General features: G+C 68.1%; 1 protein-coding gene across 1 annotated transcript; it reads left to right on the top strand.

Moving 5' to 3' along the window:
* The first annotated feature begins 2110 nt into the window (after positions 1–2110).
* ITGA3 (integrin subunit alpha 3) lies at positions 2111–21506 on the top strand. The gene is made up of 26 exons (XM_064524602.1): positions 2111–2397; positions 11584–11705; positions 11974–12056; positions 12390–12639; positions 12957–13040; positions 13234–13441; positions 13801–13994; positions 14336–14424; positions 14582–14718; positions 14902–14988; positions 15094–15161; positions 15466–15602; positions 15931–16077; positions 16327–16424; positions 16629–16794; positions 16889–16957; positions 17055–17134; positions 17439–17516; positions 17617–17719; positions 17824–17994; positions 18169–18282; positions 19072–19185; positions 19514–19612; positions 19722–19847; positions 20629–20784; positions 21299–21506. The coding sequence occupies exons 1-25, from the start codon at positions 2210–2212 to the stop codon at positions 20737–20739; spliced, it is 3123 nt and encodes a 1040-aa protein (XP_064380672.1). The 5' UTR covers positions 2111–2209; the 3' UTR covers positions 20740–20784; positions 21299–21506.
* Positions 21507–21817: the final 311 nt, after the last annotated feature.

The raw sequence follows: 21817 nt of genomic DNA, 5'->3' as shown, positions 1-21817 counted from the left end.
AGGGCTGGGGACCAGGGCTGGGGACTGGGGATGGGGACTGGGGATGGGGACCAGGGATGGGGATGGGGACCAGGGCTGGGGACCCTGAGCGGCTCTGGCTGCATCCAGCAGAGCCCCGTGCCAGAGGCTGACGTCTGTGCTGGGCGGCTGCCAGCGGGGCTGTCCTTGGGACTGTCCCCCTCGCGACGGTGACAGCACGTCTCCGGTGCCGTCACTCTTTCCAGTGACATTGTCTGCAACCGGCCCGGGCGAAGGCTTCCCAGCGCCAGCGCGCGTCCCGGGGAGCAGGACATCCTGCAGCCCCTGCCGCGCGGGGGGCGCTTCCCCCCGCCGCCCACCCCGTTGCCGCCCCAGGGACGGGTTTCCTGGCTTGGGTGGGGACGTCGCAGTGGCTCCGGTGACCTTAGGGACCGCCGGATGCTGCACGCACTGGCGGCACGTTTCCTCGCTGGGCCGATCTCCGGCTCGCGCCCCGGCGGCCTCGTGGACCGGACGCCGCAGCAGGGACTTGGGGACAGCACGGCGCAGGGCTCGGCGCCACGTCTCCATCCCCGGTCCTTCCCCCCCGCCCCGAACAAACAGCCCCTGAGCGAAGGACTCCTGTGTTTACAAGCAATTCCCTGGGCTGGAATTTGGCCTCCTCCAGAGCAAACAAGCCTGCGACGGGGCCCGGGGCGGCTGAGAGGAGCGGAGGTCCCCCAGCCCCGCGCTGCGTTTCTCCTCGCTCCGAGCGATGCCCCCGTGATGCCGCCCCCGGGCACCCGCCGGGCCCCGCAACCTTTTTTCACCGGGTCCCGAGCACCCTTCGCCCCGGGGCGCGGGGCCGGTGCGGCCGCCGGGCGCCTTCCCCCCGCGGAGGGCAGGGGCAGGGTGCCGCCGGTCCTGGGGGGCGGCGGGGAGCCGGTACCGGGGGGCGCGAGCCTGGGCGCCGCCGGATCCCGCGCATTCCTGGCATTCCCGGGCGCGGGAGGCAGGGAGAGGCGGCGGATTTGCTCGCTCTCCCTTCCCGCCTCGGCAGCTCCGACCTCCCGGGGGGGCTCAGCCGCGGCCCCCGCCGCCGCCCTGCCTCAGTTTCCCCGGTGCGCCGGTGCCGGGCCCCGAGCCGCTCCTCGGGGGGCCCAAACCGGGGCGGCGGCGGGGAGGGGAACGGCGCGGCGTTGCCCCACGTCGGAGCGGGCGCCGGCTGCCGCCGCCGTAACCCTCCCGCTCCCGCGGGCTGGCGCCGCTTCCCGGCCCGACCGGCCGGACGGGTTGCGAGAGGCGCCGCGGCGGCACCGGGACAGCGGCTGGCGGGAGGGGGGGGGGGACCCCGGGGTGCCCCTCGCTCCCGGTGCCGCCCCCCCGTCTGAGCCCGGCAGGTCCCCGGGGCCACCGTGGTCACTGCCCCGTCTGCCCCCGCCAGACCCCGGGGTCCCGTCCGTGGGGGTCCCATCCCGGGGCGGGTCCTAGCCACGGGAAGGGGTCACGGCCCCGGGGGTCCTATTTGGGGGTCCCATCTGGGGGGGGGTCCCACCGGGGGGGTCTCATCGTAGGGGGTCCCACCCCAGATGCCGTGCTCCTGTGCATTTATGCAGTGCAGCGTGTGCGTGTGCACCCCCTCCTGCGTGCACGTCGGCGGGCACACGGCCGCTGGTGCGTGCGCTGTCGCTGTGCGTGTGCACGTGTGTGCACGCACACGCTCGTGTGCCGGCGCAGGCCCCAGCGTGCACGCGGGCGTGGGGCACCGGTGCACACCGCCGGCCTCGTGCGTGGGCTTCTGCGTGCGCCAGCCCGCACGTGTCTGCACGCACGGCCTGGTGCACACGAGTGTGCACTCACCGGTGTGCACGCGATCATGTGTGCACGCGCCCCCACACGCATGCGCTCCCCCGTGCACGCGCCCAGGTGTGCGCACACACCCTGTGCACGAGCGCCCCTGTGCACGCACACCCACGTGCACGCGCGCCCCTTTGCACGCGCGCCCCCTTGCACGCGCACACCCCCCTGCGCACGCGCGGACCTTTGCCCGGGGGAGGGGGAGGAGCGGCTCCACCACCCCCCGCGCGCGCCTCGCGCCACAGGTGCCAGGAGCGGCCCGGCCCCTTTAAGGGGGCGGTGCCCGCCCCGCCCGGCCCCGCCCCGCGGCCCCGCCCCGCCCCGCGCCCTCACCGGCTCCGGTGGGGCACGGTACGGGTGCCGGCACGGCAGGGTACGGGTGCCGCCGGGGGCCATGGCGCGGCGCCGGCGGCTGCTGCTGGGCGCGCTGCTGCTGCTGCTGCTGGGCGCGCTGCTCCGCGCCGCCGCCGCCTTCAACCTCGACACCGCCTTCCCCGTGCTCAAGGAGGGCGCGACCCGCCGCGGCTTCTTCGGCTTCTCCGTGGCGCTGCACCGGCAGACCGAGCGGCGGGAGCGGTACCTGTGAGTGCGGGGGCCGCGGCCGGGCCTGCCCGCCCGGGGGCACCGGAGGGGAGGGGGGCCCGGGTGGGGAGGGGGGGCCCCGGGGGTTTGGGGGCTGGGGAGGGACGTGCCCGGGCAGGGGGCTTCGGGGTGGGGGGCGCCGTGGGGGGGTCTAGGTGTTGGGGGGGGTGTTGAGGTGAGGAGGGGCGTCCTGGGGTCTAGGTGTTGGGGGGGGTGTTGAGGTGAGGAGGGGCGTCCTGGGGTCTAGGTGTTGGGGGGGTGTTGAGGTGAGGAGGGGCGTCCTGGGGTCTAGGTGTTGGGGGGGTGTTTAGGTGAGGAGGGGCGTCCTGGGGTCTAGGTGTTGGGGGGGGTGTTGAGGTGAGGAGGGGTGTCCTGGGGTCTAGGTGTTGGGGGGGGTGTTGAGGTGAGGAGGGGTGTCCTGGGGTCTAGGTGTTGGGGGGGGTGTTGAGGTGAGGAGGGGCGTCCTGGGGTCTAGGTGTTGGGGGGGGGTTTTAGGTGAGGAGGGGTGTTCTGGGGTCTAGGTGTTGGGGGGGGTGTTGAGATGAGGAGGGGTGTCCTGGGGTCTAGGTGTTGGGGGGGGTGTTTAGGTGAGGAGGGGTGTCCTGGGGTCTAGGTGTTGGGGGGGTGGGAGGTTGAGGTGAGGAGGGGTGTCCTGGGGTCTAGGTGTTGGGGGGGTGGGAGGTTGAGGTGAGGAGAGCTGTCCGAGAATCTAGGTATTGGGGGGGGGTGAGGAGGGGTGTCCCAGCACCTAAATGGTGGGGAGGGGGGGCCCTTGCTTGAGGAGAGGGTCCCGGGGCTCTGCCCCCCAAGGCGAGGGGGCGTGTGTGCTCTGAAATAGCCTCTCGGGTGTTTGTCCCCTCCGCACAGCTCTGGGCTGTGCCCTCTCCCGCAATAGGTGTGCGTGGGGGGGGGGGGGGTGTCCCATCCTGACCCCCGGGTTTCCCCCCACCCCCATTCACCAGGCGGGAGGGTCCCCAGTGCCAAGCACCGGGCACCGGTGTCCTGCACGGCATCCGGGCGCGGGAGCCTGGTGCCGCAGGGCAGGTCCGTCGTGCCGGGCAGAGACGCGCTCCGCCGGCACGGAGGCTGGGAGCGGCCCCGGCTCGTCCGATACGCCGTGGGCGGCCCGGGGTTGTACCTGCCCGCGGCACCGCCTGGTCTGAGCTTTATCTGGGGCAGCCGCGAAGCCTCTCGCCTGCCCCCCTCCCGCTCTGCAGCCGGCTCACGGGCTGCTTGCCTATCCGGCAGCCGCACGTCTGTTTTGCTGAGGGAGCCCTCGGAAACCTGTTGAACTGTAATTCCTGCTGCCGAGTTAAGCCCCAACAAAAGCCCTTTTCAGCTAGTGCATTCTCCTTGTTAACCCGCCGCGAGCTCTTTCTGCGTCCTTCCCGATCCCCCCGCCGCCAGCATCCCCGACTCCCTTTGCACCTCGCGCCCTGGCAGGAGGTTCGAGCTGTGCGTGCGTGCCGGGGAGAAGCAGCCGGCGCAGCACGCAAGTTGGGTTGGGTTTTTCTCTGGCCTCAGGGCACAGGTTTTCGCTGGCTCACTCTCCCGTGCAGCTCCTGCCGTGAGCCGAAACGCGAGGCTGCGGGGGCCCTTTGGAGGCTGCGCTGGGCTGGCTCCGTCTTTTCCGTCTTGCCCGGCACCGCGTGCCCGCAGCGGGACGGACCCGCGGCAGCTGCTGCACGGAGGCATGCGCTCTGCATTCCAGAGATGCATTTCGGGCGCTCGCCCCGCTGTGGGACGTTGTGCTGCTGCCCGTGAGGAGGGAGTGAAAGGGTCCCCGCGGAGCAGCTGCGGGGGCCGGGGACCTCGCCTCGCCGCGGGGACCCGCTGGCTCCCGGCCGTGGCCGGCTTCCCCGGCTCTGGAGGCGTTGGAACAGCCCGCAGCGAGGCCGAGTGTTGGGGCTGGCCGGCTGTCGGGGACGTGGGCAGCGGCTGTCGCTCCGCTCTGGGGCGGTTTGGGGGCTCTGGCCCAGGCGGGAGCTTGCGATCCTGCTGTGCAGGAACGTGGCCTGTGCGTGTCCGAGCATGATGCTGCAGAGGCTTCACCATCTCCCAGGGAAAGACTTCGGAGCGTGAAACCCCTGGAGCCCGCTCCGCGCGGGCAGGAGGGGGCTGAGGTGAGCGTGGGCGGCTCCCGCCTCGCTGAGGCCTCGCACGCTCGCTGCAGGCAGGTTTGGGGAAGAACTTGGCTCTTGCGGAAGTCACAGGAACTCGATACCAGACTTAGTGTCCCAAACAACCCACCCCCTCTCCCATGAGCTGGGGGGGACCACGTTCCCCTTCCAGGCCCTGTGCTCCCCCCTGGGTTGCTGGGACTGAGCTGGAGGCCTCCGGCTCCCATGTGGGAGGGCTCAGAAGTGCAGATCTGCGGGAACAGCCAGGTTGGCTCGCGGTGGCCCATGGCCCACCCCGGCCCTGCCACCTCTGTGTCCCCATGGCTGCCCGGGGTTGGGAGCAGGGCAGAGCTCGGCTGTCATAGGGCCAGAAGAGCTCCAGGGTTTACCCCATCGATGGAGGGGGCTCCTTGCCCCCAGCTGGGGCTTTGGGAGTGGCCGTATCCAGCCTTTGTGCCCCGTCTCTGGTGGATGCGGTGAGATGGGACCGGAGCGGGGCTGCCAGCCGGCTCCCCAGCCTCCTCTGCGCTGTCGTCCTGCGGCAGGCGGGGGTCAGCCCTCAGCTTCCTCCCCGAGGCGCCTGCGGCCTGGGTGTGTGAGCGGAGGTGGTGAAGAGCCAGGATGCTGCACCGAGGGGGGGTTTGCTCCCCTCCCTCAGCCCCGGCAGGCTCAGCCTCTGCTCCGTCATCGGCGAGGTGTCAAACCCAGCGCAGAGAGCCTTGCCGGAGCCCTGGAGCGGGAGGATGGAGGCCTCCCCCGTGCCCTTTGCTCGCTCTTGGCCCAGCTCGGCTCCGCGCTGCTCCAAAGGGCGCCGCGCCCTGCACGGGCCCTCGCAGGTGCAGCCCGCCGCTGCCCGGGTGGGGACCGGAAAGGGCTGTTTCCTGCTGCCACTGTCTCTGCCGCTGGCGGTGGCTTTTGTGCACCCTGCGCGGGGCTCACGGCTGCGAGGGAGGCTGCAGGGGAAGGACCAACGCCGGCTGGGGCTCCCGTTGCGGGTGTGGGGCTGGGGTGCTCGGTGCCGGCCTCTTTCCTGCGCTGAGCAGTCGTCACTGATGGGGGGACCCGATGCGGCGATGCAGCATGGCTGTGGTCCGCCCTGGGACGAGGGATCTCCGGAGCTGGTGGAGATCCCCTCGCGCACAGCTGGCGTTTCCTACCTCCCAGCAGGGCTAAGCCAGCTACTTCCCAGCCCGCTGCTTGCCGGAGCGCTGGCCCGGGGCCAGCGAGCGCTTCGAGGCCAGCGTGACGCTGGAGTCCCCGCGCTCGGGGAGGCGACTTGGGCGCTTTGTGTCCCGGAGCCGCGTCCATGCAAAGGTTTGTTTGCCTGCTCCTCCCCGGCCAGGTGAAGGCGGAGCGGATGTGGCAGGCGTTATCGGGCTTGCCGAAAGATTGCAGGGAAGTCTGACGTGAGCTCCTTCGCCTGCGTGCGCTGGCTCCAGCCGCCCCTGTTCCTAGGGCTCCAGCCGAGCAGCTCTGGGGGGAAGCGTTTGAGCAGCTCGAGCGAGGGGCTGGGCTGGCAGGACCTGACGGCACTGCGCAGGGTTCAGCGTGGCAGCGGGGTGCTGGGGAAACCCAACTCGTGCCAGGCTTGGGGGTTTCTGAGCAACGTGGGGAAACTGAGGCCGGGGAGGCTGCTGGTCCGGTGTGCGCAGTCCGGAGGGGACGGGACCGCCAAGGCCTTGGGCAGGAGGCAGCACCCACCTCCACAGCCTGCTCGGTGCCTCAGTTTCTTGTGTCTTCCTTGGCTGTGGGGGACGAGAGGCTCTGCCCTGGCACTTGGGGGCCTTTGTGGCTCCTGAGGACTTGAGAAAATAGCAAGGCAGAGACAGCAGCTCCTGGCCGGCTGGGGACAGGGAGAGCACAGCTGGTAGCAGAGATGGGTTAATTCCCTGCTTGTCCTACCCCCCCCCCACCTCCCTTTGGGGATTTCTGCTAATTCAGGAAACGCGCTTGCATGTTTTTCTGCTGATTGCCAGAACTGGCGTGGCTGAACTCCCCCCTCCTTGGCCGGGGCCTGTCGAAAACTGCTGGGGTGCTTCAAGGCTGCGTCTCCTTGGCAGGCGGGGAGCGGCCGCTTGGCAGCGGCGACGGCGCCCACGGATTGATCCGTCTCTCGCTGCTGGTCTGGGCCCAGGGATGCTCCGAAGAGGCATTTCTCTCCTCGCCCACTTCCTTTCCGGCGTGTGCATCAGCAGATTTGCCTGCTCAGGGCTCCTGGGGCTGTCTTGGAGGATCGGTTGTGAAAGCCCCCCCCCCCCCCCCCATCGCGAATGTTTCAGCCCTGGTGTAACCGAACGTGCAGGAGTTGGGGAGGCGGTGGATGGTTACGGGCTGGCCCCGAGCAGCCTCGGGCGAGCTGGGGGCTGTACTGGGGACACCCCTCGGGTGCAAGGGGGGGTTCATGGGGGCTCTACCCCGGCACCGTGTGCAGCCAGACTGCAGAGCTGAGGTCTGCACCCCGGGCTCGTTCGGCAGCCGTCGCGGGGTGATGTTTGGGTGGGAAGCCCCAGCGAGGGTCCCCGTGACCCACCCCAGCCCTGGTTCAGCTTGTGAGCAGGGATTGGGCTCACTGTCAGCCCCCCCTCCGGGTTTCTCGGTGTCCAGCTGTCCCGGGGAGGGAGAGGACGCCGTGCGGGAGCCGGAGCCCGATCCCTGTTGCACGCGTCCGCGTGCTCTTCCCCTTGCTCCTCGTTGTGTTTGTCACCCGGCGAGTGTCCGGAGATGGATGAGGTGCTTCGCTCGCTCCGACGGGCTGCGGAGCAGCAGACGCAGCTGCCGTGCCGGAGCCCCGGACAGCCGGCCTGACCCTGCGGCCTTCATCATCCTCCCTCGCCAGGGCCGGGGCCGGCCCTCCTGGGGCTGCCTGCTTGGCCGGGTGCCTCCGAGGACCCTCCAGGGCTCTGGCCGCCCCTGGGGGGGATGTTTGGGGAGGGAGGTTGACAGACGTGCTGTGAGCTGTGGTGGAGCGGTTTCTTGCCTGGTTCGTGCCCGCGGCCTCTGCAAAGAGAGAGGGGCCGCGTCTGAGGACCGGCCCTGGGGGAGGCAGGTGGGGGCTGCCATCAGGAGCAGGGCTGGGGGTCCGTATACTGCTTTTTGGGATGTGCAGCCTGCAGTGCTCTGGGCTGGCCCCCACCAAACCCCCACGCTTGTTCACGCAGAGCCCTTTGGGGGAGCAAAGGGGCACTGGGTTGCGTTGGTTTGTGATTGCTGCAGCCCTCTCGGCTCCTCTCGCTGCAGCCTGCGCTGGATCCTGATCCCCCTCCGCTCTCCGGTTCAGGCTGGTTTCAGGGCTGCTTCGCGCCGAGATGCTGAGGCCAGGCGGGAGCTGCCTATCCCCCTCTCCTCGCCTTGGCCCGTGCCTGCAGGGAGGCCCTGCAGCCCCGTCCTCCCTCCTGCTTTACCAGGGCGGATTAGGACAGGGCACGGCCTTTCGCATTCCTGCCTCCCTCCCTTCCCTTCCTCCCCCTCCTGCTGCTGTTTGACCATCCCGGAGTTTGCTCCATCGTCTGGAAAGGACGCTGCTGTCGGAGCACGAGGTCTTGGCTGAGTCCCGGCTCCTCCTCCCGCGGCCCTGGCCTGGAGTCCTGGGTGTGGGGCTGGTGCCCCCCCGGGACCTCTGGCCTGGGACCAGTGCCACAACTGGTCCTGCCCTCCCCGAGGTGGGAACACAGGTGTCCCAGCTCTTGTTTTTCTCCCATGCCAGGTCTCAAAGGTAGTATGTCTCTCTTGTGGGACAGGTTGGGCCATGCATGGGTGGGGGACAGATGTGCACGTTCCCCCCTGCCCTGCAGCCCCCAGCATCCCAAGGGCCCCCCAAATCTGTTAAACACGTCGCCCCAGCACCCCTGCTCCGTCCAGAGCCCGAGCCTGCGGGTGGGCTGGCTTGCCGGGAAGTCTTGGCCCGAGGCAGCGAGAGGCTCAAGCCGCCCCGGTTTGCGTTGGCTCCCTGCCCCCCTCCTGCAGGACCTACTGAGCTTGGCCACGGAGGAGGCACCGTGGCCGTGGTGGGTGGGAACGGCTCTGCCTGGAGCTGGGCTCTGGCCCCGCTCCCGGCCAAGCCAGGACCCCCCGGGGGCACAGCCTGGTGCTGGGCCCTGGTCCCCCACGGTGCACGGGGCTGCACGATGCCCTGGAGGGGCTGGCCGTGCCCCAGGGAGCCTCGATCGCAGCGTGGTGGCACCCGAGGGCTCCCACTGGGGACATTGGAGTGTCCCCTGGTCCCAGCTGAGTTTCTCTGGTGCCTGGGATGTGTCGTCCCTGCCAGGCACTGCCCGATGTGTGTTGCGAGGGGGTCCTGCATTATCTCATGCCCCCTGGCACGTCCCCACGGGGCTCCGGAGGCAGGACCTCGGGCTGTATGGCCCTGGGCACACGGGGCCTGGGGCAGCACTGCCCCAGGGTAGAGCAGGAGCCTCCCGGACTCCTGGGTCCTCGCTGCAGCCCTGAGTCACAGGGCAGCTGCACTGAGTCACTTCCCCTTGAGGTAAGAGGGGACAATGGTGCCCTGTTGTCCCCCCCCCCCCATCTCCCCTCTTCCCAGAGGAGGTGTGTTGGGGGAGGAATTAGGGAGGCACATTCCTTTTGTGTGGAGCATCCCGGACTGGGAAAAAAGTCAGGAGAAAACAGCCCCCCCTCTCCGCGTGCGTGTTTGCCTTCATGCCCGGCAGCTCCCCCTTTTCCTGGGAGCACGGGCACCTCTGGCGTCCCCGTCCCTCCACAGCTCAGCCATGCCGGGGGGAGCTGAGCCCCGGGACGTCTCATCCAAGGCTCCTCCGGGGGCTCTTTTGAAGCCGGATGACTCTGTCCGCCCCGTTCCAGCATCTCGCTGACTCAGCCGCAGCGAAGCCGCCGGCGGTGCCCGGTGCCGCCCGGGCGCGCGGGGCCCCAGCGTGCCGGGACGGGGGCTGCCTGGGGCCCTGCATTCCTCCTGCGCCTGTGCTTTGAGTCACCCGCCCCGGCGCTGCCGGGACGCGCCCGCGCTCCTGGCCTCGCATTGTTCAGCCCGGCCCGACCGCAGCCTCCTCTCCCAAAGCGGCCTCCTCTCTCCCCGTCGTGCCCTTCCCGTGGCACCGGGGGGAAGTCAGCGTGGACACCGGGCTTGATTTTCCCCCCCGGGGGAGGATGTGGACAGCAAGGTGACCTTGCCTTCGTCCTCTGTGTTAGCTGGTGCTCTGGGACGGAGAAGCGGTGGGAAGGCGAGTTGCACTGAGAACAGGCCCGCTCGCTACCTGAGTGCTCTCCGAGCAGACCTGCCGCTGCTCGGGGCTGTGGCAGCTACCTGGGCACCGCGGCTCCGCCTGGCAGCTGGCTTCCGCCCTCCGCCTGTTTGGAAAAGCTTTTCCTGTGCTGGCACGGCGCTGCCGTGCCGCCTCCTCGCCATTGTCTGCGGGGCCCTGAAGGACTTCCCGGCGGAAAGGTTGGCCTTTCCGGAGCCCCCGGAGGCAGCGGCCGGCCCCGAGCCCCGCGGCAGGTCTGCGGGCGCCCTGTCCCGGCGCTGCCAGAGCCTCTTCCCCGCGCGGGTGCGGGGGGGCTGCAAACCCCTCGGGACTCTGTCTTCAGCGTCACATTAAAGCACCTGGGGGTGTAAAAACCCCTGGAGCTGAGCTGGGGCCTCACAGCGTTTGCGTGGAGCCGTGCTCCCTCTGGGCCCCCCTCACCGACTCGCTCCCCCCTGCGTGGCTCCGCTGTGACTCAGCGGGGACCTGAGTCACCCCAGGACCCCCCCGCGTGTCCCGGCCTCTGCGGGACCCCCTGCGCCGCTTTGCCAGGCGGACGGGATGAGACAAGCCCGGATTCCTGCGGGAAAGGGGGAAGCACGTGTGCGTGCGTGCACATCCGTGCGTCTCCGGCGGCTAATCCACGCTCCGCTCTGCCGCACCTTCCTTCCCGAAGATCCCCTCCCTGCCCGGCCCCGGATCTCGCCAGCTCTGCCTCTCCCCTCGTCCCCCCCAGCCCAACGTCGGGGTCTCTCCCTCCCCTCGCCGCCGTCGCATCCGGCTGCCTGTGTTTATCGCAGCATTCCTCGGCGAGCGCGCGCTGGCACGGCCGCGGGAGGCAGCGAGCCTGTCGGCCGGCGCGGACACGACGCAGCTGCCGCGCCAGGGCCCGGACCCCGCCAGCGGCTCAAAGGTTGGCCGGGAAGGGCTCTGGCTGTTTACACACGCGCGGGGCCCTGGCGTCCTCTTCCCGGCGCTGCCGACGACCGAGTCGTGCCGAATCGCTCCGTGTTTCGGTTCCCCTGCCTTGCAACGCAGCCTGAGCCGGGGCACCGGGGCGTGCGAGGCACGGTTCGCGGGCGCGAGCCAAGCCTGCCATTCCCACACCCCCGCGCGCTGGGATCGAGCGGCTCCGCAGTGAGCTCAGGGTGGGAACGGAGCCAGCAAAGAGCGCGTCCGTCGATCCGTCCTGCTACCCGGAGGGGGAGCCTTCCCCCGGCTCCCCGCCTTGCAGCGCGCACGTGCACCGGGATGTGCGCCGCTGCCGAGGGGAAGGAGAGAGGCTGGTTGCTGCCAGCGGCGCGATGAGCCCTGCACGTGTCCGCGCTCACGTCGGTAGAGGGTCCCCAGGCAGCCCTGGTTCCTGCTACCGTTTCGGACCCCTGGGGAGGAGGGAGCCGTGGGGATGGAGCCAGGACGGCCCCGTCTCCCTGCCGCGGGGAGGGAGTCAGGGCCGCGGGGAGGGCTGGCACGATGTGCTCCGGCGAAGCGTTGTCTCGTGGCTGATTCAGCTCCCTGGAGAGGGCCCGTTTCCCAGCACGGCGTGGGACTTGGCTCGGGTTCCTCCCGGCTGGGACGTGGAGGGAGGCCAGCTCGCGCTCGGCCTTCCCGCGCCTGCACCGCGGAGGGCGGGAGGGCCTGGGCCACAGGAGCGTGCGGGGCGCTCGTGCTAGCGGGGGGCCCCGTCCTGCTCCTGTCCCCTCCGAGGAGCCGCCAGCCTGGATCTCCCCCGCGGTGGTCCGCCTGGTTTCTGCGCCGCTGAGCGAGGTGGGGGGCTTTGGGGCAGGCCAAGGCCGGGGAGGCACGTGCCGATCGCTGCTTTCCGTCACGCTCCCTTCTGCTCCCCCCAGGCTGCTGGTCGGGGCGCCCCAAGATGTGGACACGGAGAACGGCACGCGGACGGGCGCCGTCTACTCCTGCCCCCTCACCGCCTCCAAAAGCGACTGCCAGAGGCTCGATATCGAGTTGAAGAGTACGTGAGTGCCCCAAGCGCCCTGCAGCACCCCTGGTGCCCCCCCATCCCAACTCTCCCCTCCTCCCTTGCTCCCGTCCTCCGGCCAGGCCCCCCGTTCCTCCGTTGATGCCCACCACGGAAAGGGCAAGGGCCGCCCTGAGAAAAGCCCCGTCTGGCCCCCGGATGAAAGTGGGGGGTCTCCGTGCTTGTGCGTGCGGCATCCCCCGGGTCAGGAGCTCCCGTTGTGCCACGTTCCCGACTCTCACGCCGTGTCTCCCCGGCTTAGGTGAGCCGGACAAGTACATCATCGAGGACATGTGGCTGGGAGTGACGGTGGCCAGCCAGCGGCAGCCGGCCGGGAGGGTGCTGGTGAGTGCACGCGTGCCTTGCACACCCCGTGTCGGCCCTCGCAGCTGTGCTGGGGGCTGCGTGTCACCTCTCCCTTCCCCCGTCCCCTTGGCCGGGGACCCGTGGGAAGCTGTGGGGTGACAGGGTGTACAGACCACTGTTCTGGTACGGTGTATTGGGGCACGTGGACCGATGCTGCGATCAGCCAGGACGGAGGGCAGTGTCTGGGGTGTACGGACCGCTGTCCGCTGAGACAGCCAGCCCTGCAGTGGTGGCACTGGGACGGAGCGGGCCGTAGCCCCTCCGCTTGCGGGTGCCCAGGCGCTGAGGCCGGGCGCTCGGCTGTGCCGGCAGGCCTGCGCTCACCGCTACACGAAGGTGCTGTGGTCGGGCAGCGAGGACCAGCGGCGCATGGTGGGCAAGTGCTACGTGCGGGGCAACGACCTGCGCCTCAACATCAGCGACGAGTGGCAGACCTACCACAACGAGATGTGCAACTCCAACACGGACGCCGAGGAGACGGGCATGTGCCAGATGGGCACCAGCGCCGGCTTCACCGCCAACATCATCTACTTCGGGGCACCCGGTGCCTACAACTGGCAAGGTGCGTGGGCACGGCCCTGCCTGGGCAGGGACGGGACGAAAGCCCCCTTCACCGGGGCAGCCTGCTCGCCTGGCAGCTGTGCCCCGCATGGCATCCATTTGCGTGGTGGGAGCTGTGCGCGTGGGTGAGCCTGTGCGTATCGTGCCTGTGTGCACGCGTGTGTGCCTCTGCGTGTGCACTGCTGCGGTGGGCGAGCGCGTCTGCACGCCTCAGGGCACGTACGTACGCCCGTGTGTGCGCTCGCAAACGGGACCGCTCCGGGCAGCGAGCGGCAGCAGGCTGCCGGCGAGGGGCTGATAACCGCCCTGCTCTTCCAGGTACCAACTACATGCTGCAGCGAGAGATGTGGGACCTTCACGACTTCTCCTACCCCAACCAAAAGAACGGCAACACCTACATAGGTGGGGAGCAGGGCAGAGTTCGTTGGCGGCTCTGGGGGGATTTGGGTCTGGAGGAGGTTTGGGGGCCATGGGTTTAGGGAGAACTTCGAGAGGGCCGTGGGGTTTGGGGATGTTGGGGGATTCCCTGGGGCGGCTGTGCCCCTGTGGGGGTCCCGTCGCTGGCCCCTGGCTCACTGGCGGGATTTGGCCGCAGGGTACACGGCGGAGATGGGCAGCGCCGTGCTGCAGCAGGACGCGGTGACGGTGGTGTCGGGCGCTCCGCGGTACCAGCACACGGGCGCCGTGTACCTGCTGAGCCGCAGCCCCCAGCACACGCTGGAGAGGAGCCTGCTGCTCCCCGGCCACCAGGTCGGCTCCTACTTCGGCAGCGCCGTGGCCCTGGCAGACCTCAACAACGACGGGTGAGCTCGGCAGGGCCAGGGCCCCCCAGCTCTGGGGGACGGCGGGCTCTCCTGGGGCATCGGCTAGCTCAAAGGGGTCTCTGTGGGTCACAGCGTGGGGTGGGTATTGCTGATAGCTCTGGGGATGGGAGTCTCCATTTTTGTGGGGGCTTTTGGCTTATTTCGGGGGGTCTGACTGCTCTTTAGGGGGACTGTGTCTTGCTGTAGCTTTCAGGGGTCCCCACCTCTTCTGGGGAGGTTTCCCCCCTTTCACTGGGGGACACTTGGGTTGTCAGGGTGGGGGGTTGTGAAGAGGGGTCTGCCCACGCCGCTGGCCCGCATCGTAGCCCCCCAGCCCTGACCCGCCCCTCGGCCCGCAGGTGGCAGGACCTGGTGGTGGGAGCCCCCTACTACTTCAAGCGGAAGCAGGAGGTGGGGGGAGCCGTGTACGTGTACATGAACGAGGTGGGGGGCTTCCGGCCCGAGCCCAGCCTGGTGCTCACCGGCCCCAGCTACTCCGCCTTCGGCTTCGCTGTGGCCAGCATCGGGGACATCAACCAGGACGGCTTCCAGGGTGAGGGGCCGGGAGACCCCGTCGCGGGGGGACCCCAGGGCCTGTTGCGTGGGGGGGGTTGGGGTGCAGCAGGGCTGCCTCTGGGTGCAGGGGGGGTCTTTGGGGTATGAGGGGATCCCACTTGGGGGGTATAATGAGCTTTGGGGAGATGGAGGTCTCTGGGGAAGGTTTGGGGTGAACAGGAAGGGATGAGGAGCATCTTGGTGGGGGTGTTCAAGGAAGAGAAGGCGTGAGTGAGAATGGGGTGGGGGGATTGAGGAGGCGTTGAGGAAGCACCAGAGGTACTGCAGGGCGGCCCCTTCCCCATCCCCACGGGACTGACCTTTCTCTTCTCCCCACAGATATCGCTGTGGGGGCTCCTTTTGAGGGGCCCGGCAAGGTCTACATCTACCACAGCAGTGCAGAAGGACTGCTGGACAAACCCCGGCAGGTAACGGCCCCATGGGGCAGGGGGGCTCCCTCGGCTGGGGGGCTGGGGGCTGGCCTCTCTGAGCATCCTCCAGTCCAGCGGTGGGATCTCCAGATCCCTGGGGCTGATGTGGTGTTGCTGAGCAGCAGGTGACCCCCCATCCTGCTGTGCCCCCCAGGTGATCAGCGGTTCAGATCTGGGTCCCGCCAGCATGCAAACCTTCGGGTACTCGCTTAGCGGGGGGCTGGATGTGGACAGTAACTCCTACCCCGACCTGCTGGTGGGCAGCTTGGCGGAGAGGATTGCCCTGCTCAGGTAAGGGAGCAGGGGTCGGCGGGCGCCTTACAGCCCTCTGTCCTGGCACTGCCACCTCCCTGCCCTGGAGACTGTCCCTGCCTTTTCAAGCACCCCGCTGCCCCGCAAGGTGGGCACACGGGTGCCGAGGGGGAGCCTGGTCCCGCTCTAGGAGGCTCAGCCGAGCCCTGTCTTGCTGCCCAGAGCTCGTCCTGTGATCAACATCCTGAACAAGACCTTGTCGGTGAACCCCAGCAAGGTGGACCCTGCCCGGTGCACCCCCGACTCCTGGTAAGGCCCCCGGCACGGCCGGGCCCGCTCACGGCGCTGCGCGGCGGACGCGTGGGCTGCGGGGTGCTGCAGGCAGCTCTGCTCACAGCCCCGTTCCCCCCACAGCATCAAGGTGACCGTCTGCTTCTCCTACAACCAGAGCGCCGGCGACCCCAAGTACAAGGAGAACATCGGTGAGTGCGCAGAGGAGCACGCGTTATGCGTGTGCACACGGGAATGGGTCTGAGTGTGGGGGTCGTACACAGGGACTTGTGCAAGGGTGCGTGCAGAAGGGGGGGTTGGGGAACACGCTTGCATGCAGGGGGTGCGTCTGTGCGTACATCTACGGGGGAAGAGGTGAGCTGTGGGTGTGGGGATGTGCACACGTATCCGCTACACACATGTGCGTGTACACACGGGTGATTGTGTTCACGTGTACGTGCGTGCAGGGGGACACGCAGTTGTGTGACCCCCACGGCACTGCTTTGCCCCCCGCAGACCTGGAGTACACGTTGGAGGCTGACAAGGACCGGCACCCACCCAGGGTGAAGTTTTTGGGGACACACTCTGCCACCTACCGCGGCATCTTCCGTATGCCTGACACCCGCTGCGAAACCAAGGAGCTCCTGCTGGTGGTGAGCGGGTGTGAGTGCACGCGTGTGCGTCTGGATGAGCGCGTGTGCGCTACAGGTTGTTCTGCTCGTGGCACTGGATCAGGGGAACGAGATACTGGAAGATAGAGTGGGGGGTGGTGAGGTGCAGAGGCTCCTGGGCATTTTCCAGCAGGAACAAAGGTCTGAATTCAGGTTACAGCTGCAATGAGTTTAAGGGGTCTCATAAGCAGGGGTGTGGAGCAGGAACTGATGCCTCTGGATGTGGCCGGGGGCTGCTTTGCTGTGGCTGGAGCTGGAGGAGGGACAGGGAGAGAGTCAATGCTTTGCTGTGATTTCCTCCATCCCACAGGAGAACATCCGGGACAAGCTACACCCCATCATACTCTCCATGAACTACTCGCTGGTGGAGCAGCCCAGGACCTTCCAGCTGGGCCTCCACTCCCTCAACGCCTTCCCCGTCCTCAACGAGGACCAGTCCCACGAGAACGAAACTAAGGTGCCGCGGGGAGCGGGCGAACAGGCTGGGTGGGGGCATGGGCTCTGTGCAGGCATCCCGGGGGCGTGGGGGCCCTCCAGGCTGTCCCCATGCCTCAGTGTCCCCGTGTGTAGATGGGAGCAGGCACAGCCCCAAGGGCTGGGCTGCGAGTGCCCCTCTGGGCCTGGTGCTGTGCTTTGGGGATCGGAGAAGGCTGAGTGGAGATTGGAGAAGGGTGGGCGCTGACACAGGGATGTCCCTGTCCCTCAGATTGAGTTCCAGAAGGAGTGTGGCATAGACAACAAGTGCTACAGCAACCTCCAGCTCCAGAGCAGCTTCATCACCGACCAGAACCAGCCCCTGCCCAGGTGAGAACAGGCAGCACCGGGTCTCTGTCCACCTCTCCTGTCCGCTGTGCCATCCCCTGCCCAGCCTGCGTCACCCCTCGGCCACAGTGTCCCCATCCTGGCGTGTGCCAGCGTCTCCATCTCACTGGGGTGGATTCATGCTGTGGTGGGTGGCACCATGTGGGCACCCCTGTGCTGAGCCGGGGCGGTCTCTGCTCGGCGCAGGCTGAACGGGACCCAGGTGCTGCAGTACAGCCGGGACACGCGGAAGCTGTACCTGAGCGTGAACATCACCAACACGCCCACCACGGCCTTCAACGGCGAAGATGCCCACGAGGCCCTGCTCAACATCACAGTGCCTGCAACCCTGCTGCCCTCCTCTGTCCGCCCGGTAAGGGATGTCCTCCCCGTTCTCCAACTGGAAGAGGGGCAAAGGCTCAGACTTGGTGCTGCCAGGGTGTTCCTCACGCTCTTCCCCTCCCCAGAGCGGGGCCTGTACCTTTGCAGAGACGGTGCTGTGTGAGCTGGGCAACCCCTTCAAGAGGAACCAGAGGGTGAGTGCTCTCCTTAGGCCCACCTGAGCCCTGCCTTGGCACTCTGTAGGCAGGCAGGGGTCTGGCCATGCTACTCCAAAGTCCGTCTGTGTTGCAGGCAGAGCTGATCATCACCTTTGAGGCCATTGGGATCACGCTGGACACACGAGAGGTCTTGGTGTGGCTGGACCTATCCACGTGAGTGTCCCTGGGCAGGCAAGGGTGGCTGGAAGCAGGGGCTGGGAAAAAGGTGCCTGGAAGGATGTTGGCTCCTCTTCCAGTGAGTGGAAGTGCAACTGCCTTTGGGGCAGAGCACAGCTGTGTAGCAGTAGCCCTCAGCTGCTCCACGAGAGAATTGGAAAACAGTTGAGGAGCTGCTAAATCCAGCAGGGCTCCTGGAGCTGGCAAGACAAGGCACCCCCAGGGCCCTTGCTGGGAAGATGGGGGGCTGCCCATGCTGGTCAGTGGGGGGAGACGCTGATGCCGAGGTGGTGCCTTGCAGGCAAAGCACCCAGGAGGACCTGCAGCCCGTGCTGGCCAAGCTGCTGGTGGATTATAGCATCCAGTCGTCGCTGACCACGTGAGTGCGGCGGGGCTCTGACCCTAGTCTCCAGCCCCGGAGGTGCTCCCTCCCTTCTCTGCCCCCTTCACCATGCGTGTCCCCCTTGTCCTGTCCCCAGAGTCTCCTCCCACATCCAGTCGCACTTCAGCGGGACGGTGGTGGGCGAGTCGGCCATGCAGAGGGAGCAGGACGTGGGCAGCGCCCTCACCTTCGACTTCCAGGTGAGGCCAGTGCACAGCGGGGCAGCCGGTCCTGGCAGCGTTGGAGAGGTGGGGTCGGGGCAGGAGCAGCTCCTTCCCCGGTGCCACCAGGCTCTGCATTACAGGTGACCACCAAGGGGGAGTCACTGGGTGCCCTGGGCACCATCCTGCTCGGCTTCGAGTGGCCCTACGAGATTCCCAACGGCAAATGGCTCCTGTACCCCACGGAGATCCTGGTCAACAACAATGAGACCTGCCAGCCGCCCGGGGCAGTCATTAACCCCCTCAACCTCACTGTGAGTGTCCTCATCACAGGTGCTTTGCAGGTGTCCACACTCTGCCCTCTCCAGGGCGAGCACAGCCTGCAGAACAGCAGGACGTGCCGGTGCCCCTGCTTCAGTCTTTCCAGCCCTGTTCACCCCTGTTTGGTCGGAGTTGCCCAGGCTCTGACAGGGTTCATTCCTCTCCAGCTCCTGGAGGACAAGGTCCCGTTCCGGCGGAGACGTGAGCTGGGGGCATCGCAGCTGGCAGAGCCCCCCATCACCCTGGCCACCGCCAAGAAGGCCAAGTCAGAGGTGGTGCTGGTGAGTGGGGCCTGGGGATGGTCCTGGGGGCCTCTGACTTCGGGGGACGGAGGGGCTGAGGGTCTGGTACCTACGTGCCCTCCGACAGCACTGCTGGGACGGGGACGGGATGCAGGTGCCCCTGGACGTGGTTGCGGGCTGGGGAGGCGGCGCACGCTTCTGGCTGCAGCCACTGGGCGGCAGTTGCCTCTTGCAGGGTGCTCACGGGCGGTGACATGCGCACAGCAGCGCCGCACGCAGCGACACGCAGCTCCGTGCGAGTGCAGTCTGCCGTTACGAGCAGCTACAGGTGTGTGTGCAGTCACGCATGGGCTGGCACGCGTCCTCCCGTGCAGCCACATACCTGCGCACACACGGCTACACGTGTTTATGCAGCAGCATGCGGTGACTCGTGTACACTCGGCACAGCTAGCTACGTGTGTATGCAACAGCTTCACAGCTACACACGTGCACACGCAGTGACACCGAGCTGCACGTGTGTACACACACGTGCAATGCACCCAGCTGTAGTCACACACGCACAAACACACATCTCTATGAAGGTCACACGCAGAGCCACACACACATACAGTTACACGTGTGGAGTGTACGCAGCTGTAGCCACACACACGCAGTTACACCCCGCTGCACAACGGCACGCACCCAGGCAGAGCTGCACGGCTGTGTACGCAGCGACACGCTCGCTTGCACACACCGGCTCCCCGTCCAGTCTGGTGCGTGGCGTACTGCACTGGCAAGGGGCTCTGCAGCCTGGGGCTGTGCACCCCCCTGAGCCCCCTCCCTCTTCAGAGCTGCTCCAAGGGCACAGCCCACTGCATCTGGTTCGAGTGCCCCGTCCGTGACACCCAGCACCCCACCACCTTCAGCGTCCGCGCCCGCGTGTGGAACAGCACCTTCATTGAGGTCAGTGCCGGGCCCTGCGGTTCGGCTTTGGGGGGCAGGGAGGGCAGGGGGTGCTGGCAGAGCTGGGTCAGCTCCGAGGTCAGGGCTGGGCTGCTCCTCCCGGGGAGCTAGGAACACTGCTGAAACAGGGCACTGAGTTTGCCAGGTCTCAGCTCAGCAGCTAACATCCATCCCTCACCCTGTTCCCGGTGACAGGGGTTGGAAGGGGTGAGGTTGGCATGGCTGCCTGGAGATGGAGTGTCCTCTGCTCTGGGACTCTTGGGGCCACCAGCTAAGTGCCAGTGGTCCTGGCAGTCCCGAGACCCCTCCGTCACCTGTGTGCCCCCAGGAGTACAGCGATTTTGACCGGGTGAAGGTGGACGGCACAGCGACGTTGTTCCTCCGGACCCACGTCCCCACCATCAACATGAGGAACCACACAGTGCGGGTGAGTCACGCCAGAGCCTCTCATGGCACGGGCTGGGACTGGGGTTACTGGGAGCTGCCCCCCAGCCCAGCCCCCCTTCCTCCAGTGAGCCTTTTCTCGGCCTTTCCAGTTCTCTGTGGACGTCGACTCGGAGCTGACGGAGGAGCAGCCAGCCGAGATTGCGCTGTGGTTGGTGCTGGTGTCCGTGGCAGCCGGGCTGCTGCTGCTCGGGCTGATCATCCTCCTGCTGTGGAAGGTGAGCACCGCGCCGACGCTGCTCGCGGGTGTCTGGATCCCCCTCTCCTGCGGGCGAGCGGTGCGGGAGCTGCTGGGAGACCTGGTATGCTCATGTCACCGATGGCTGGTGATCCTCCGCCTGGATGTGGGGTGCTCACGGACGGCTCCAGGCAGTGAAACTCGGGCAGAGGCATGAGAAACCGCCTCTCTGGACGGCCCCGGGCAGCCCCTGCGGGTGGGAGCTGGCCCAGGAGGAGACGGTGTGCAGGATGCAGAAATGCACCCGCCCCTGGGGTGGAACGAGCCTGCTGCCGCCGTGCGGCCAAGGAGGAAGAGGAGAAAGAGCAAATTGAAGGCCCTGCCGCTCCCGGGGTAGGGAGACACGGCAAAATATTGCGGGAGTCAAAACGGCTGAGGCAGGGCAGGACGATGTCACCTCCTTGTCCCTTGCTTCCTCCTCTAGCATCAGGTCTCTTGCAGCTGCACGGGCCTCGTCCTGCCCTTCCCTTTGGCTCCCAGCTCCTCCCTGCAGCGGTGCAGGGCATGGAGGTCCCTGACCCTCTGGGGACCGTCCCGCGTCTGCAGGGCCCCCACCCTGCAGCATCCCCAAGGACGAGCCCTCGGCCGGGTGCAGCTCTCAGCCCGCTGCCCCCTCCCCCTGCCCTGGGCAGGCGGCTCCCAGCCGTCCCGCTCCGCCGTCCCCCAGCCGTTCCCTGGATGCGGCCACCTCAGGGCCGGAGCGTTCCCACCCCGGGCCCCTCGTCTGTGTCCCCTGACCCGTGTCGCCTCCTTCCTCGCAGTGCGGTTTCTTCCGGCGGGCCAACACGCGGGCCATGTACGAAGCCAAGGGCCAGAAGGCGGAGATGAAGATCCAGCCGTCTGAAACGGAGCGGCTGACGGACGACTACTAGCTGGGGGCAGCCCCGTTGCCCCCGAGCACCCACTCCACCTGCTTGGTAATGCCCCGGAGCCCCGCTCCCTGCGTCCCGCAGGGACCCTCCTCCTCTCCAGCCTCCTGCGCTCTCCCTTCGCTGCTCCACTGCTCCCTATAGGGCCCCATAGGGGTGCAGGGTCTCCGTGCGCATCTCCCTCGAGCCGCTCCAGGACGGTTTTTCCTTTCCGTCTTCGGGGCCGTGGGCTTTGCTGGCCTCTGCTCCGTGAGAGCCCCGGAGCAGCTGGGATGGAGGTAGGAGACGGCATCCTCGGGGTGTTTGTCACCACGGGCCGGATGCAACGGTGAAGGGCTCGTGCGAAGCACCAGGCTGGCGCGCGGCACCCGAGGCAGAGAGGAAGCGGCGGCACGCGCTGTGCGGCAGGCGAGGGGTCCTGTCCCCCTTCGCCGCCTCTGGATTCTCTCTCCTTTCACTCTCTGCCTGCCTGGCCTGTCTCGGGGCTCCGGTTTCTCCTCCCGGTTTCTCTCCTCTCTCCCCGGCCCCCGCGTTAACCTGCTCCTTCCTTCTCGCCCCGCAGTGTGACTTCTTCCAGCGGACTCGCTACTACCGGATCATGCCCAAGTACCACGCGGTGCGGATCCGGCAGGAGCAGCGCTACCAGCCCGGCGGCCTCCTGCCCCGCCGGCGCAAGAAGCACTGGGTGACAAGCTGGCAGGAGCCAGAGAAGTACTACTGACCCCCTCGCCCGCACCCCGCCCCCGCCGAGCCGTCGCGCCCGGGGAGCGCGAGGACTGGTTTCACTTTGCACAAGGGGATCTTTTCCTGCCCGCGCCCGCCTCCCCATCGCCCGGGGACCTGGCCGCGTCCCCCGCGCTCGCTCGCGCGCTCTCCCGTACGCTTCCCCGCTCGCGCCTCGTGCTGCCGGCGCGAGGCTGAGCCCGGCGCCTCCCTCGCCTTCCTCGACACGATCGCTGCTGGTCTCGCTAGTGCCTTCCCCCCCCCGCGCAGACACTCCTCCCCGGCGGGTGTCCAAGCTGCGTCCTCGCGCGCCGGGACACGCTCGCGCGCCCCGCGTCCCCCCCAGCCCCCCGGCGCC

Source organism: Dromaius novaehollandiae, chromosome 22, assembly GCF_036370855.1.
Source record: "Dromaius novaehollandiae isolate bDroNov1 chromosome 22, bDroNov1.hap1, whole genome shotgun sequence".
NCBI classification, from domain to species: Eukaryota; Metazoa; Chordata; class Aves; order Casuariiformes; family Dromaiidae; genus Dromaius; species Dromaius novaehollandiae.
This window is presented reverse-complemented; position numbering and strand designations above follow the sequence as displayed.